The sequence below is a fragment of the Lissotriton helveticus genome, chromosome 8 (genome assembly GCF_964261635.1).
Source record: "Lissotriton helveticus chromosome 8, aLisHel1.1, whole genome shotgun sequence".
NCBI lineage: Eukaryota > Metazoa > Chordata > Amphibia > Caudata > Salamandridae > Lissotriton > Lissotriton helveticus.
Window position 1 is genome coordinate 36,642,584 of NC_136069.1, and position 17,677 is coordinate 36,660,260.

At 44.1% G+C, this 17,677-nt stretch overlaps 1 protein-coding gene across 1 annotated transcript in view; it reads left to right on the forward strand.

The window, feature by feature from the left end:
* LOC144773691 (uncharacterized) overlaps positions 1-16,232 on the forward strand; it is a 134,748-nt gene extending 118,516 nt beyond the window's left edge. Inside the window, 4 exon segments of the mRNA XM_078658840.1 lie at positions 8,889-8,986; positions 9,059-10,561; positions 16,021-16,025; positions 16,073-16,232. Of these exon segments, the coding sequence (XP_078514966.1) occupies positions 8,889-8,986; positions 9,059-10,561; positions 16,021-16,025; positions 16,073-16,232 (1,766 nt within the window).
* Positions 16,233-17,677: the final 1,445 nt, after the last annotated feature.

The following is a 17,677-nucleotide window of genomic DNA, read 5'->3' on the forward strand; positions in this document are numbered from 1 at the left end:
AAAAAACCAAGCGTTAGGGTCAGTCTAATGTTATCTATACCTGACGGCCCAGAAAGCTACCTGAACATGGTGACCCATCCTTACCACAGGTTTATTTTAACTCGGTTTCGTTTTAATTTGATACATTTTAATCTTGGTTTTTATCCTGTATGGAGTACCCCAGAAAAGGCGTTACCATGTTCCTGTGACCATTTCTCCGAACAAAATACTATGCACTTAGTGATGTTCTGTGGGCATTACGTAGAGGCGAGGAGGAAGTTTCTTGTGCCCATCCTAAAGGAGGCTGGATTTATTCAAGTTAAACCTGCTCTTATTTATTTACAGCTTCTGCAGACTCCTAGGATTATGTTCTATGTGGCTAGCTTCCTAGTGAGTGCCATTAGGAGCAGGAACATTAGGTTAAAAAAAAATATAATAATCCCCCTTCAATAGCATAAACTTAGTATTATAAAAGGCACTTTGTGACTATAATAGGACTTGTAACAGGGACATATCTGGTTTTAGATATGTCTTATTCTGGGGCTCTTAGTACCTCGCATGTTGCACTATATGTATGACTTTTTGTATGATTTTTATCTTCCCTGTATGTATTTTAACTGTGTTTAAACCATGTATTTATTGTATATGTATTTTGCCATTGTCTTTATATGATATTAAGTTATCGCAATAAAGTATTTTGACTGACTGACTGACATAAATGTATATGTTTGAAAATATTTTCTCTTGTTCAACTGTTCATACGGTTCTCTGTAGTCCTATATTTGATCTAAAACAAGTCTCTGAAAATGGTCTACACTTGCAGTGGCACTGACTGATCACTGGGGCCAGAGGCAGCCTCTGGCCTGCTGTATAGATCATGCGTTCTCCAATGGCAACCCCCAACAATAACAAAATTCTTATGGAGCTCCTATTATTGGTTGAGTATTATCACCAGTGCTGCTTCTTGGCTGGTGATTATCCACCCACTCGCTTATAGGTGAATAATATTCTTCGATATTTGATTAAAAACAGCTGTAAGCTCATTGGCTATTGCCTTAGGGCTTGCTTTGTATTAGACAATGGCAAGTCCGAATGTGCGTGAAATATGTGGACCATATATGCACCATCAGATGTCTACTGTCCTTCTGGGGAGGAGCTATTTCAAATAGCTTAATCGTTTAAGTCCTATTTTGGAGGCTCAACTCAAGGCCTGACAAGTTTCTTACCTGCAAGGTGCTTGTCCCCAACCCAGTTCGTTGCAGAGCTAGAGAAAACAGGACATGTTCATGACCGCAAGTGAGGCACAGCTTACTGAGCATGCGCAGAAAAGAGACACCAGTAACCCTGTATCTTTCAGGGCTGCCAGAGATCACACATCATGAAAGGAACATCAGTAACAGTAAGTCTCAGCTACCAGATATCATACATAGTGATAAGGGCAAGCAGGTTTAGGGGTAATGTATAAAGACATTTATTCCTGTTTTACCGAGGCCCTCACTTCTCCCTCAGATCCCTATCAGGCCCTCTATTTCTCTTTGAAAGTGTTACCCACCGAAAGTTTCATTGGAGTGGTTACCTACTGGCCTCCTGGACCCAGAGCTTTGTTTTCCCAGAATTTCAGTAGCCGAATAGAGTCCTATCTAGCTAGCTCCAGGGTTACGTTTCTGGCTGATTTTAATTTCCACTTGGAGAAAACCCTGTGCCCTGAAACGCAGGCCTTCTTGGAAGTTATGGACTCCTGTGGTTTGCCTCAGCTAGTGAAGAGCCCTACACATACGGCAGGACATATCCTGGATGGGATTTTCTCCAATGATCCTAGGATAGAGGTGATGGATCCCATTCCACTCTCCTGGGCTCACCATTTTGCCATCCCATTCATCATGGAAATGGTGGTATCTCACCATGACCCTAACTTTAAGAACGGAGTGGAGTTGAAGAGACCCCAGACGGATTAGTTATGAGGATCTTCTTAATAAACTCTGGAATTTCCGCTGCTTCCCTCACGCAGATGTCAATGCCGTCTGTCACGATTTCGCCAACTGGGTGGCGACAGCACTGGATTCTCTTGCCCCTCTCAAAATAGCAGTATGTGCCAAGAAAGCGCTCTTCAGCCCCATGGTTCTCTGAGAGGCTGAGAAAGCTTAAGACAGGTCTGCTGACATCAGGAAAGAAAGTGGCGCAGGGACCCTACCACAGTCGAAAGGGATCTGCATAAATTCAGGTTACAGGAATATAAGAAAGCTATTAATGAGGAAACGGTCTCCTACTATTCCGTGATGACGGAATCTATTAGATCCCCTCGGGAACTTTTCACTATGATCAACTCCCTTTTAGCCCCCACGACGAATGTTAACACCGAGGTTTCTGAGGACCTCTGTGATAAAATGGCAGGTTTCTTCTATGCCAAAATTAAGGACATATACTCCTCCTTGGAGAAGTCAAATTCTGCGGGAACTGAGTTAAATCCCCTATCGGATCCTTTGGTAGTACCTCTGAAGGACTGCCACTTGCGCTCCTTTCCTCTTATTTATCAAGAGGATACTGAGATGTTGTTAGGTGGAATTAGATCTGGCTCTCCCCTCGAACCCTGTCCTCTTAAGATCCTGAAATTAGGGAAGAAGGCCATTGCACCACCCCTGACAGCCATCCTTAATACTGTCATCTCCTCTGGCCAATTTCCCACCGCATGGAAAAAGGCGGTGGTAAAACCGCTATTAAAGAAGGCCTCTTTGGACCGACCCGTTCCAGCTAAAATCCTGGAAAAACATCTTAACCGCCATTTCAGTTCTTACTTGGAGAAATACCAACTGCTCAATGGCTCGCAGCATGGGTTCAGGAGTGAACACAGTACTGAGTCGGCGTTAACCGTTTTTTTAAATAATATTCAACAACAGGTTGATGCTGGTCATACCACCCTACTGATCCTCCTGGACCTGACGGCAGCCTTCGATACGATTTCTCCTCGCAGATTGGTTGGCAGGCTTCGGGAAATAGGGCAAGAGGGTTCCACACTCAATCTGCTTTCATTGTTCCTCTTGAACCGCTCACAAAGAGTCAAGATGGGCCAATTTCTTTCTGCCCTTAGACAATTGTCTTGTGGAGTCCCCCAGGGATCCTCATTGAGTCCAACTCTTTTTAATATTTATGTAGCCCGCTCACCAGGGTGGTAAGGTCTTTTGGCCTTGAAGTGCTATCCTACGCCGATGACACTCTGATCATGATCTCCATCACTGAGAGTGTCTCAGCCTCAGCAGTAAATTTTAATAACTGCATGCGGGTGGTGGCTTCATGGATGGTTGAGAACTACCTAAGACTCAATGGGGCTAAAACGGAGGTCCTAATCTTTGGAGATAAGATGGATATCTGGTCGAGGTTGGTGGCCTGACACTCTTGGATCCTGCCCTTGCCCCTGAATCAGTGCCAATAATCTAAGCATCATTGTTGACTCCTCCCTTTCCCTTGGCTCACAAATAAATAGAACTGTCTCCACCTGTTTTGGGAAGAAATCGTTTTCTCTCCCTACCCTCATGGAAACAGGCAGTGCTGTCCCTTGTGGTGTCTAGATTAGACTACTGCAATGCCCTTTATGTAGGGTTAAACTAGGGGCTCCTAAATCGATTTCAACTGGTGCAGAACGCTGCCGCTAGGCTGGTGATGGGTCTCCCCAAATTCCACTCAGCTTCAGCTACCATTAGAAGCCTGCCCTGGCTCCCGTTGGGGAGGAGAATTGTGTTCAAAGCCCTATGCCTAGTCCACAAAGCCGTCCATAAAAGGGGGTCAGAAGGCATCAATAAAATGTTTCAAAGATACCTTCCCGGCAATGGTTTGAGATCTGCAAGCAAGAACCAGGTAACAGTTCCCAGGATTAGGAAAGCCAGGTGGGGGGAGGTCTTTCTCGCTGGTCGGGGCTAATTTGTGGAATTCCCTTCCTTCCCCAATTTAAACACATTCCTTATTTTGTAAGGCCTTGAAGACCTGGCTTTTCACCTGTCCTAACCTGTAAGCCATAAAAACCTTGAACATCTCTGACTTCGATCTTTCTCCGCAGCGCCTTGATGCCCCTGGGCTAAGTTCGCGCTCTACAAAATTTATATTAATTCATTCATTCATTGCAATCACCTTGGCTAGAATGTTTGCATCCAAGTTTATGAGAGATAGCGGCCTATACGATTCGCACCTTTCTGGAGCCTAATCAGGTTTCAGCAATTGTGGGGCCAATAACTCAGCATGCTCTTTGTAAAATTTCTCGGTGAACCCATCTATGCCAGGGGCTTTGCCTTTCGGCAGAGTTCGAATAGCCTCTTTTACGTCTTCAACTCTCACTAGTTGCGTTAGATATTCTCTCTGCCCTGGCGAGAGACATGCCAGAGCCACATCTCCGAAGTATTGACTCAGTTCGGTCAATGGTGCTGTGTTCTGTGGCTCATAGAGTCTCGCATAATATTTCCTGAAGGTTTCAAGTATATTGAGTTTGAATATATTGCATTGCCATCCTCGTCTACTAAGTGTCCCACTTGTTCAGCGATTTCAGTGCAAGGCAGTGCCCAGGTCTCCCACCCTCCCCATATGCTCCAGCTACGTGAAACTTGAACATGGCCTGTGATTTTTGTTCTGCAAGGGTCTCGAATTCTATCATGTGTTCTCTAATTTCTGCCAAAATAGCCTCAGTTGGTCAACATTCATACTCTCTTTCTAATTAACTTTAACTGTGTCCAAATAGTTTTCTGTACACCCACCTGAGTGCCTAAGCATATCCCGTGTATCGTATCTTTAAAGGCTTTCCACAGAGAGCGCCGACTACCTACAGAGCCTGTGTTTATTGCAAAACGATAATCGCCCTCTGACCTTCCTCTTTAAAGGCCGCATCAATGAGTTCTGTCGGACGGAAGCAGCAGGTAAATTGTGGAATGGTCGCATTCGGTAATTGTAAACGCAGCAATACAGGCGCATGATCAGACAGTGTCCTAGGGAGATGCCGTACCTCCTGTATCCACTGGCACACCTCAGTGGAGATGAGCCAGTAATCTAATCAGGACCGTGTACCATGGACTGAGGATATAAATGTGCGTTCAGCGATCCCGGCTACTGGCCACACCCTGCGCAACACTCTTAGGCTGCGCTCGGTTTTTTGGTTGTGTCTCGGTTCCGCAGACCAAAGGACTACGTGGCCCAGGGGGCCGACCTTAGCTCCCAGCCAGCCGCTTCATACCCTCCTCCTCCTCTCAGTGGCGTTCAACTTTGCCCAGCGGGTTTGTCTGTCGCCGGGCACACCAAAGAGCTTAGGCCATCATAGAGATTAGGTTTTACCACAGATGGTGGAGGATGGCCTGATCATAAACGGATATTTAGAACCCAGCTGGCAGAGCAAGACTAATGTTACGCCATGTTGTCGTGGGCTCTCTGGCTGCCCCCTTCTCAGATAGAGGAATTGAAGAAATGCGAGTCATTACTGGTTCCAACATGAGTAGCGTGACACCTTCAAAAATGCTAAGCATATTTAATCAAACCCACGCAATTATGAAACCCACAAATGGTTGCAGTATATGATAAAAGCTTCTAGAGGCAACTAATTTATTTGTACATTATTACTGAATTTGTTAGGCTTGAATTTGTGCTAATTTGTTTATGGCTTGCATGTTATAGTATTCATATAACCATGAATAAATCTAATTAGAATTCAGTTTCTGTGCCACTAAGTGATGAGATTCTCAGGTTGAGTAATTGCATTTAACACAGTGTTTGCATTACAGATATCTTTGTTTCTGTATAGTTCAGTTCTGTGCGCATTTGATCACGGAAAACTTATGTAGGCCTGGGCGGAGTTCATGGAGTTTTACTTCACAGAACTCTGCGAAGTGCCAGAAAAACTCTACCTTGGTCTGCGGTGGTCCGCCAGTGGCCGAGTCTGTTAAGTTGCGCTGCTTGCACTGATTTGTAGTGCCGGGAGTTGATCCCAAGCTGTAAAATCAGCTCAAACAGCACTACACGTTGCACCAGAGGGTGCTGCTGCTCGATTAAACATTGTACTCGGGTGACCGCTTACTTAACACGAGCAGCAGATTTCTGCCACAATCGCCAATGTTGAGAAATCTCGCCGGGAGGAGGTTCAGGGTGCAATTGTATCTCATGACCACTCGCCAACTTACCGTTGATGAGCTGCTCAAGAGAAAAAACTTTGCGAAGTATTTCGGAACTCCACTTGGAGAGGGAAAAACTCCACAAACTCTGCCGGCAGAGCATAATTCTTTGCCCAACCCTAATCGTATGTCTCAATTTACAGTTTGGTGGAGGGAGAGTATTTAATCACAAAAGTGACGGTTATCGCTTTCCCCCAAAACAATGGTATTCCCACCCTATTTAGTCAGAAGAATTGACAACTTTCTGTGAACAAATCCCCCATTGAGTCTGTTGACCGAAAGCACCCTCAGGCGGCACAACTGAGTAAGGGATATCTGACCAAGGGCATAGCACCATCCACCTTATTTAGGGTAAGCAGTGTGAAGTCTTTTTTTCTCCCGGTTACCTGCCAATATAACTTGGCAGTGAGAGGATGAAAAAAAACACAGAGACATTAATACCGACAAAAAAACTCCCTGAGTGTGGCAGTGAATTGATTTTTGTTTCCAATTACAAGCTCCCACTTGTTGAAAATCAAAAACTGTGGTACATTTTGGTAAATGATTGTCAAAATCAACAGCGTCTGTCCACCAAACTTTTAGTACCTTGACGGTAACGGCAGGGCCAGCAGTGATCTATAAATTTAGCGGGTGATTGTCTGCCAAACTAGATCACCTCCCTAGATTCTGTGTTAATTAAAGCTCTGATCAAGGGAGTATGAGGCATCTTTGTTTTTGGCATATCCATGCCTTGTTAATTAGATCACAGGTATCATTGTTTGAGTTTGAAACTGTGCTTTTGAGAGCTCTGATCCGTCACACAAATATACATGGAAACATTCATCAAGTAGTTGTTGTGTTCGTACTCTCTAACCTGAACTCTTCGTTCCTCTTCAGGCTTCCCATTGCAAGTCACAGAAAAGTGTGTGCCTTCTAATCACTGGTCCCAAACTGTGGAATTCTCTTCCTTTATAGCTCTGTCTGATGCCTGAAAACCTTGTTTGTATAAAGCTTCTAAAAACTTGGCTATTTGTTCAATAAAACCTTAACCTCTGGCTGCAGCTTCCTCTACTTTAGCACCTGAAAACTGCAGTTGGTATTGCTGTGCTCCTCCAATAACTGGAATAAATAAATGTCTTTAAAGCTTTCTTATTTATCCCAATACATGCTGTGGACATCCCCATTTAATGATAATGTCTTTATGTCAATTCATGTTGTTCATTGGATTTCACATCCATGTTTTTGTTTTAATCCATGGTGTCAGCAGAGTCATGTTTACCAATTTTACCTGCTTCTTACTGTGTCTGGTCATTGGATTCCAGATACCGGTGTCCATTATAATTTGTGTTGTGAACATTGTTAGTGGAAGACTAACAATGTGCTCTGGAGCTCGTTACAAGTTTACAAATGTTTTGGTTCATGTGATTAAAACACTGTGGGTACTAGATTATGTTTATGCTATTTCTGTACTAATGCGCTGTAACTATCACTTACAATTGTGTTCCTGGCTTTTGTTACTTCATTTCCATATATGGAAACAAATACATTTTTTTAATGCTGATATTGGTATTTTGGCTCATAAAATGCTAACGCTTATATATTTTTTCATCCCTTAAGTGAAAGAAATCCAGAATAACAGCAACGGTCCGATGAATATCGTGGACACCAGGAATTGCAATTCAACCTTTGAGACTCTGACCCCCTGAAAAATACAAAACAGTTTTTGGAGAATTTATTCCACTAAAGAAGCTCTACAGTTGTTACCGATGTGCGCTCCTTGTGCAAACAGGGCAGAATTGGAAGCAGACACCAATGGAATGATGAATGCTTGATGAATGTGACATAGTACCTCAAAACAAAGGAGTAAGGAGTATCTCATGAGTATGTCTACATAGGAACTCAAGTGACCTACAAAGGATAAAGACCACACAAATGTATAAAATGTAATAAATGTTTCCAGGCTAAAGTAACTAGAATAACAATAGAAAATGTATACACGGAACACTATCCATGGGTAAATCAACTCCTTGCTGTCTTCTGCGTAAAAGGCGACTCTAAAAACACATCAAAATATCCCCTCTTGAGAGGCTAGCACAGAGCTTTGCCATGTAAATAAACACTGAATATGAGAAGAGTGCATAATATGAAAAACGGCTATCTTCTAACAAATCACATGTGCCATACAGGGAAAAGATCATATTTGTGCACTAGATGTGCTTTAAAATGGCACCTAATGCTGTAATATTGACTTCATACCGACAAGAAAGGAAATAGGAGAGCCAATGGAGAAATTATGCCGCCACGCTGTTAACTTAGCTGAACACCTGTACGCAGTGGGACGAGCCATAGAAATTATTTACTTGGTTCATCAATGCAAAGGCACTTCATTTAGGCGAACGACTTTGCAGTTGTAACGCTACTGGTAAGAATTTAGAGTGTAGAGAGGTTATTTTTCATCTATATGTGTAAGTAAAATGTAGCTAACTTGAAAGTACTAACTTGGACAGACACAGGAGAAGCTACATGCATTTACCCAGTTTCTCTAGGATTTGATTTCAAGGAATAATTATTTAAACAAAATGTGTGCATTATGAAGGAGGCGTACAAATGATCTAAATGTGACAGAGATTTTTATATAAATACCCATCTGGAAAAAACATCAAGGAGATCTCAGTATATTTAGACCAAATACATGTACAGTGTTTACCAAGACTTTTATTAGAAAAAGCTATTTGATAGCAAGCAAACAAAACTATATTGAAAAATAAACATTGCAATGTCCCAAATGTAAAGGCTTTATCACAAATGGCTCTCTCATTGGACAAAAGTCTGTCTACACTGAACTAAGACCATATAAATGCACTGAGTGTGACCAGACGTTCATTACAAAGGCACAGAAGATGATAGATAAATAAACTCATACAGGTGAAGGTTCTGAGCGCCCCAAGGCTTTCAATCAAAAGGGTGAACTAATACTACATCACAGAAATCACACTAAGGAGAAACCATATAAAAGTTCTCAATGTGACCAGACTTTCAAGAAAATGAATAATTTATCATCACATGAGAGAATTCACACTGGGAAAAAAACATATAGATGCTATGAATGTAATAAGGCTTTCACGCAAAAGAGTGATTTACCATCACATAAGAGAATTAACACTGGTGAAAAACCAAATAGATGTTCTGAATGTAATGAGGCTTTTAGTGAAAAAGCAGGTCTGATAAGCCGTCTGAGAAAACATACTAGCGAGAAACCATATAAATGTTCTGAATGTGAGAAGGCTTTCTATTCAAAGTCAGCGCTGATAATACATCAGCGAATTCACACTGGGATAAAACCTTACGGATGTTCTAAATGTAAGAAAGCTTTCACTACAAAAGGACAGTTAAAGAGACATCAAATGTCGCACAGTGGTGAGACGCCATATTCCTGTTCTGAGTGGGACAAGTGTTTCATCACAAAGGGCCAGCTAATAATACACCAAAGAAATCACACCGGCGAGAAACCATATGAATGTTCTGAATGTCAAAAAGCTTTTAACGGAATAGGTGGACTAATCAGTCACCAGAGAACTCACACTGGTGAGAAACCATATAAATGTTCTGAATGTGAGAAGGCTTTCAGTACAAAGGCACCACTGATAATACATCAGAGAGTTCACACTGGGACAAAACCTTATGGATGTTCGGAATGTGAGAAGGCTTTCATTACGAAAGAACAGTTAAGGAGACATCACATGTCTCATAGCGGTGAGATTCCATACACATGTTCTGAGTGTGATAAGGGTTTCAAAACCAGATTTCTTCTAATGCGGCATCTGAGCGATCATACTGGAGAGAAACCATACAAGTGTACTGACTGTGACAAGGCATTCAAACAAAAATATATACTGTCATTACACCAGAGAAATCACGAGGGAGAGAAACCATTTAAATGCTCCGAATGTGACAAGGCTTTCGTTCTGAAGACTGACCTATTAGTACATCAGAGATATCACACTGGAGAGAAACCCTTTAAATGTTCTGAATGTGACAAGTCATACGTTCTGAAGAAAAGACTGACAGTACATCAGAGAACTCACACTGGAGAGAAACCTTATAAATGTTCTGAATGTGATAAGGCTTTCAAGCGGAATGATAATCTGTACATACACAAGAGAGTCCATACGGGGGAGTCGCCATATAAATGTACGGAATGTGACAAGACTTTCAGGCGAAGGGGTCATCTTTCAGTTCATCTGAAAATCCACACAGGGGAGAAACCTTATAAATGTGCTAAATGTGACAAGGCTTTCAAGCAAAAGAGTCATCTTTCAGTTCATCTGAAAACCCACACAGGGGAGAAACCATATAAATGTACTAAATGTGACAAGGCTTTCAAGCAAAAGAGTCATCTTTCAATTCATCAGAAAATCCACAGAGGCAAGAAACAGTATGAATATTCTACCTTATAGAGATTTCTAGTTGCAGATTCCTTACCTTAGAAATTCCAATCATGCGTCAGACTGGATCCGGATGATTTTTCATGAGCAGTGCCCCTAAGCACCTGTAGGTGACGCCGGGTCAGCTTTGCGTCCATCTGCTTAGTGTGCACCGAAAATGGCATTGCGGTACCTATATAGACAACACCCAGGCGTGCTGACATCAGTTCTTCTCTTTCCATGCCAGCCTAGGCTGATCGCGAGAAGAGCTACCCCTTTGTCGCTTTTTGACAGGCCTTTTTTTCAATGTTATGTTGACTTCTTTTGAGGTTTACCTCTTGGTGTGTCGAGGATGTCCTTGCGTAAGTCAAATGTTTTGCCCTGTTGTGCCTGTCAGCGTGCGATGATGGCGACGGACCTCCACCTTGTTTGCGTTCCGTGTTTTTAGCTTAGCTACAGCACCAAGGTGTGCTCCGATTGATACCCCAAGGATCAAAAGGCTTAGAGGGAGCAGTCCCTAGAACTGATAGTGGCCCCGCAAGCGACTCCACAGCGGACGAAATCCTAGTCGAGGGGAGGGTCCTGGGATCATTTGTGCAGCCCGAAGTCCTCTTTGTCCTGCTCTAAGTCATTGAAAAATTCAGGTAGGAGGCATAAGAAGAGTAAGAAGTCAAAGCATTCTTTGACTTCTCGTTCATCCACTGAGAAGCTGAGGGAGCCTTTGCGATCTAGGCCTCGTTCTCTGTTCCGACTTCCTGCTTTGAATTTCTGAAGGCTGGATCTAACCCCCCTCCCTCCCAGTTAAGAGAGCTCAATGAGGTCATGCACTTAATTTTTGGGTGGTCTGGCCCGATAACGTGCATTCAGGTGCCGTGGGGGTCAAAGGGGACCACCTCTGGTTTCTTGCCGACAGCTCAGTGGGGCACCATGGGATCCATTCCTGGATCCAGACTGCCACCAGTCGAGCCACCTTGACCTTCCCCAGCACCAGTGCTCCCCACTCGACCGGCTTTAATGGCATCCTCACGGAGCCGGAGAGGTGTTGCTCGCTGCCCACTCTGACACTGGTGGGACCCCGCCTCCCAGATTAGAGTCTCATTTTCATTGGCTAGGCCTCGAGGGTGGGGGGAGGACTGTGAGGGGTCGGTGGTCCCTTTAGAATACCAGCCCTATGATGATCAGAGGACCTGTGTGAGGCCAGTGGCCTGGATACTTCTCCATATGCTGGTCTGCCTTCTACCATGGCAATGGAGGAGAGTGCATCATACACAATGGTGGTGTGTACAGCAGCTAAGGTCCTGACCTTTCAGTTTCCCATGGTGGCAGTTAAGACTAATCTTTTGACAGAGGTGCTGCAACCAAGAGTCTCTGCTGGAACCAGGAATCTCCGCTTAGGAACCCTTACTTCCATTCGATGATGCCCTCATTAATGTCCTTTTGGGTACCTGGTCAAAACACAGTGGTTCTTGTGAATTGGACGATTGCCCACCGCCGCCATTGCCCTGCACATGGGGATCTCAACTTCCTCTCCCAACATCCTACCCCTGAGAGGTTGGTGGGCCAAGCCTCCACCTCCTATGGTGATTTCCCTACCGCTCCCCTGAGTAGGAAATCCAAGAGGCTAGACTCATTTGTGAAGATGTTTTCTTCCGACAGCCTGGCATTGCGGTTTGTGAAGACTGCATGTCTATAGGGCTATTATTACCACTTTCTGCGGGATACAGTTGTGCAAGTGCTGCAACGGGTCGCGGAGGTGGCCTGGGCTTTTCTCTCCCAAGTTGTTGCTGACAGAAGAGATGCAGCAAAGTTAACGATTCAATGTGGACTTGATATGACTGATTTGCTGGTAGAGTGATTTCAGCGACAGGCTGAGAACACCTGGCTTCTCTGGGGATATCTAGGCTTCCCTCGTGGACATGCCCCTTGAAGGCACCCAACTCTTCGGAGGAAAGGCAGATTTAGCACTCTATCGATTTAAGGCTTCTCATACTACAACCAGGTCCTTAGGCCTCCCTGCGGCCCCATGTCCACCCCAATCTGCCTTTCACTGCTTTTGAAGCTTCTAGCCATGACCATTTAGCCCAGCCACCGCATTTTACAGGCTCCCCAGCCTCTGCGTGGCTGAGGGCGCGGTACCCACAGACCTCTTGGGTCAGGTGGTAGCAGTCTAGTCTGTCTACTCCCATCGCCACTACAACAGCCTCCAAACCCTCATAGTCTACTCTTTTACCACCATGCCCATCCAGTTTGTGGCTGGATTCGCCATCGCCTGCCCCGCTGGCAGTTCATAACAGTAACAGGTGAGTTTTGCAGAGACTATCCCTCCCCCCAATGGCACCATCTCACAATCGACTGATGGAGGATCATGTATCTATTTTCCGCAAAGAGGTCACAATACTTTTGTCCAAGGGGGCCATAGAGAGGGTTCCGGTGCCAGAAGTAGGCTGTAATTGTTATTCCCACTACTTTCTGGTTCCCAAAACGGACAAGGGCCTTCATCCTATCCTCTGTCTCCGAAGCCTCAGTCTCTTTCTCAAGAGTGAGAAATTCAAAATGCTCAAGTTGGGTCAGGTCTTGTCTTCCCTAGACCCGGAAGACTGGGTTGTAGCATTGGACTTGCAGGACGCCAGTTTTCACATACCCATCCAGCCTTCCTATCTGCGCTATCTGCAGTTGAGTGAAGGCCACAAGCATTTTCAGTTCAGTGTGCACCCTTTTGGCCTTACCAGCGCCCTTTGGGTGTTCACCAAGGTGATGGTGGTGGTTGCAGCTCATCTGGAGTGCCAATCTTCCCCTATCACGACAACTGGCTGTTGAAGGCGGGCTCATCCTAGGCTGTTGTTTCCCACCTCCAGACAACGGTGAACCTCCTGCACTCTCTGGGGTTCACTATCAAGGTGCCTAAGTCACACCTGGTTCCCTGTCAGACACTCCCTTTTATCTGAGCCGTTATGGACCCAGTGCAGTTTCGGGCTTTTCCTCCCACATGGCGAGTCCAGGATATTCAGGCTGCTCGGCCTCATGGCCTTCTGCATACTACTGGTGACATATGCCAGATGGTATATGCAAGTTCTGCAGTAGGACCTAAAGCTCCATTGGGTGCAGCATTAGAGGAATCTCTTACCTGATCCAGATCTCTGAGGTAACTGTGAACGATCCGCAGTGGTGGCTCATAATCTGCGATTAGCTCAGAGGCAGACCCCTATCCCTTCCCCAACCAGATCTCACAGTGGTGACAGATGCCTCGCTCCTGGGAAGCGGGGTGGTGATGGGGTGACCATCTGGGAGAGGTGAAGATCAGAGGACTCCACATCAACCTGTTGGAGCTCCGAGCAATCCGGATGGCTTTGAACGCCTTTCTTCCCTCCATCAGGAGAAGGTTGGTGCAAGTGTTCATTGACACCCCCGACATGTTGTACTGCAACAAGCAGGATGGGTGGGGTTGTGGATCCTCTGCCAAGAGGCCCTGCGTCTTTGGACGTGGCTGGAATAACAGCGCATTTCACCGCTGTTTCAACATCTGGCCAGTTCTCTTAATGCCAGAGCTGGCAAACTCAGCTGAAGATGACCAACAGATCAAGAATGGCATCTCCATCGGTAGGTGGTGCAAGGTCTCTTTCAGCAGTGGGGAGAGCCTTAGTTAGATCTGTTCGCCATCGCTGAGAACGTACAATGTCAGCATTATTGTGTGCTGCAGTTTCCAAGGTGGCACCCGCTTGGAGACGGTTTTCTTCTCAAGTGGAGCTCAGGCCTCCTTTCTGCCTTTCTGCCCATACCACTCCTTCCGTTCTCAAGAAGATCAAGAACAACCGGGCCCAAGTCATCCTTGTGCCTCTGGATAGCGCAAGGAGAGTCTGGTATTCTGAGTTAATGAGCATGGTCATCGATACTCAGTCAGGCTGCCCCTTTGGGAGGATCTTCTGTCACAGCAGCAGTAGAGGGTTCTCCACCTGAATCAGTCCACTCTCCGCCTTCCTGTGCGGAGATTGAAGGTTGCCAATTGACCACTTTTGATCTCCTCCCAATGTCTGTAATGTTATCTTGGCAGCCATTCGTCCCTCTGCCAAGACAGGGTATGCCTGTCGTTGGAAAAAATTTGTGGCATGGTGTGCTGAAAAATCTGTTGATTCTTTTTCTGCCCCTCTTTTTAAGGTTCTGGTTTTTGTCTCGTATCTTGCCCAGCAGGGCTCTCCTCTGGGCATTGTTAATGGTTATGTCTTTACTATTTCTGCCTTCTTGAGGTTGCCTGATTAACCTTTGTTCAAGTTTCCTATTGTACATAGGTTCCATAAAGGTCTTACTCATCTCTTCCCTCTGTCGCCATTCATTATGCCTAAGTGGAACCTTAATTTGGTATTAACTTTTTTACGTGCACTCCTTTCGAGCCTCTTCACAATTGTCCCCTTACGCTTCTCACCTTGAAGACAGTCTTCCTTGCAGCTAATACTTCTTCCCGCAGAGTGTCAGCAGCTAGCCTTATCATCTAAGCCGCCTTATCATCTAAGCCGCCTTAACTCTGTCTATCCTGACAAGATAGAGCTTTGCACTAGGATCTCCTTTCTGCCTAAAGTAGTCGCTCCTTTTCATGTAGGCCAATCCATCACCATGCCTACTTTTTTTTTTCCATCTTCACATCCCTCTAAGGCGGATGAACAACTCCACCGTCTGGACCCAAAAAACACGTTATCAATCTCCCTTGACTGCACAAAACAATTTTAGGTGAACGGCCAACTCTTCAAGATGTGTTGCAGCTGAAGAAAGGTTGGCAGTGCAGAAGCAGACCCTCTGCAGATGGGTTGTGCTCTGCTTCAAAATCTGCTACGCACTAGGCAAGAAGCAATCTCCTAAATGTTTTCAAACTCATTCCACCAAAGCTAAAGTGGCCACCACAATATTAGCACGTGGAATGCCAGTTCTGGATATGTGCCAAGAAAACATGGGCTTCCCTGCACAAGTTCACCAAAAAATACTGTCTGGACCATCCAGTCCGCAGGGATAGGCACTTTGCACGTTCGATCCTGCAGGGCTTTCTTGTTTGAAATTGTCTTTCAGACCTACTCCGAAGATGGTATTGTTTGGGTATCTATTCTAAGGTAAGGAATCTGGGCTAGATGAACAGTTTAATTACTTGTGATAATGCCTTATCTGGTACTGACTATATCTAGCCTCAGATTCCTTACCAACCCATCCATCCTCCCTGTTCTGCGAGCTGATTTCTTGGGGCAGGGATGACCCCTTTCAGGGCCCTAGTTTTGACCATCAGTGATCAGTGTTCTGCATGTTTCCTTGCCTCTGGCGTGGAAAATCATGAAAAGAAAGTGATGTCAGAGCACCTCGATGGCTCCTATATAGGTACTGCGATGTCACGGCAGTGGATGACGCCTACGGCGGATGCAGAGTGTGCAGGAATACTGCACACGAAAAATCTTCCAGATCCAGTCTGACACAATGGGGAAATTCTAAAGTAAGGAATCTGTGGCTAGATATTGTCTCTCTCAGAGAAGGTGTTACTGAAGGTAAATCATTTGTTCGAATGTGACAAGGTTTCATTAGAAAGAGAATGTTGATGATACATCAGAGGATTCACAGTGGTGAAAAACCATATAAATGTTCTGAATGTTCAAAAGCTTTCAGACATAAAGGTAGTCTGTTGCATCATCGGAGAAGCCACACACCTTTACAAAGGGAAAGGATCATCACTCACTCCATCTGAGAAGAGATGAAGGAAAGAAATGTATTTAATGTACTAAGGGCCTGATCATGAGTTGCAGCATTATTTGTCACCCTTGATAAATAACGATACCACAGGGTACGTTCTTTATCATTAGTGATAAATAACACTGGTTGCCAGTTTATGGGGAATTAACATGCACATTTTGGTGTTAAACACACCAAAATCTGCTTGATACTGTAAATACCGTATGTTTTCCCCTGTTAAATTTCGGTGGGTTTGACCTGCTGAAATTTAACAAAGGTTAAGTTATCCGATAAATATCTTGCGTCTTAAATACCTTCACACTCGTAATTCCAACCCATGCATAAATAGGGGTTACTATTACAAGCGACTCTTAATAGGCTCCAGTTGTAAAAAGTCTTTCACTACATAGGGTGATCATTTGACAGTCCTTGTAGACTGAAATCATATACATATTCTGACTGCTAAATATTCATTACAGATATATCACTAATACATCAGAGAACTCACATGAGTGTGAAACCGTATATATGTTCTGAATATGACAAGACCCTCGAGTAAAAAAGTTGTCTCTCATGGCATCAGAAATTCCACAACAGGGAAATCAGGAAATCCTCTAAATATTTCCCAATTTAACATGATTTTAATTGAATAATTATACCTGATACAGAGCAGACAGAGGCTTGTGCATAAAGAAATGTTACATGGCTACAGGAATCCATCCTTCGTCAACAGTAGTGACCTAAATGTTCAGAATACCGTACAGCCTGGGGAGATGAGAGTATGTGCTGATTTCATCATTACATAATGCCATTCAATGTACATTTCAAAACTATTATAGAAGAAACCAAGTAAATGAAGAAAAAGCAGAACTACACTCAGAATAACTGACTAACCTTTTAGGCAACAGAGCAACCAGAAGGAAACTAGACACTTGGGCGTAACTTAACATATATAGTGAAAAGTACAAGGTACTACAGAAACCTCATACTGATTAAAATAGAAACGTACGCAGTTATATGTACTCATGAAAAGATAAAATGAAACTCAGAAATGGTAGATAACTCGTAACATATCAGGTTAGTTGACATTCTAAAATCTTGCTTTCCAAATGTGTCGAGAAAAGTGAAGAATCCAAAAGATGCAGGATCTGCAATACATGAAAGATACAGCAGACGTTGGTCACTTTACCAGATTCCAGTATTGCTCCACATACTAGATTACAGTATGGCAGAAACCCTGGGATCACGAGCTAGAGAAAATTGAAATTTTTGCAGTCTAGCGAAGTCAAATATATAACATAAAATGCATCCCGCTAGCTTAAGAATGCTGGAAACTGAGCTTTTCGCTTCAAGGCGCTACATATATATTTGTGAATATGAATCAATTTTGGAGATATTATTGGATTAACAGAAACCGTTAATTGGATCTGAAAACCAGTTAATGCACTGATGAAGTGACTC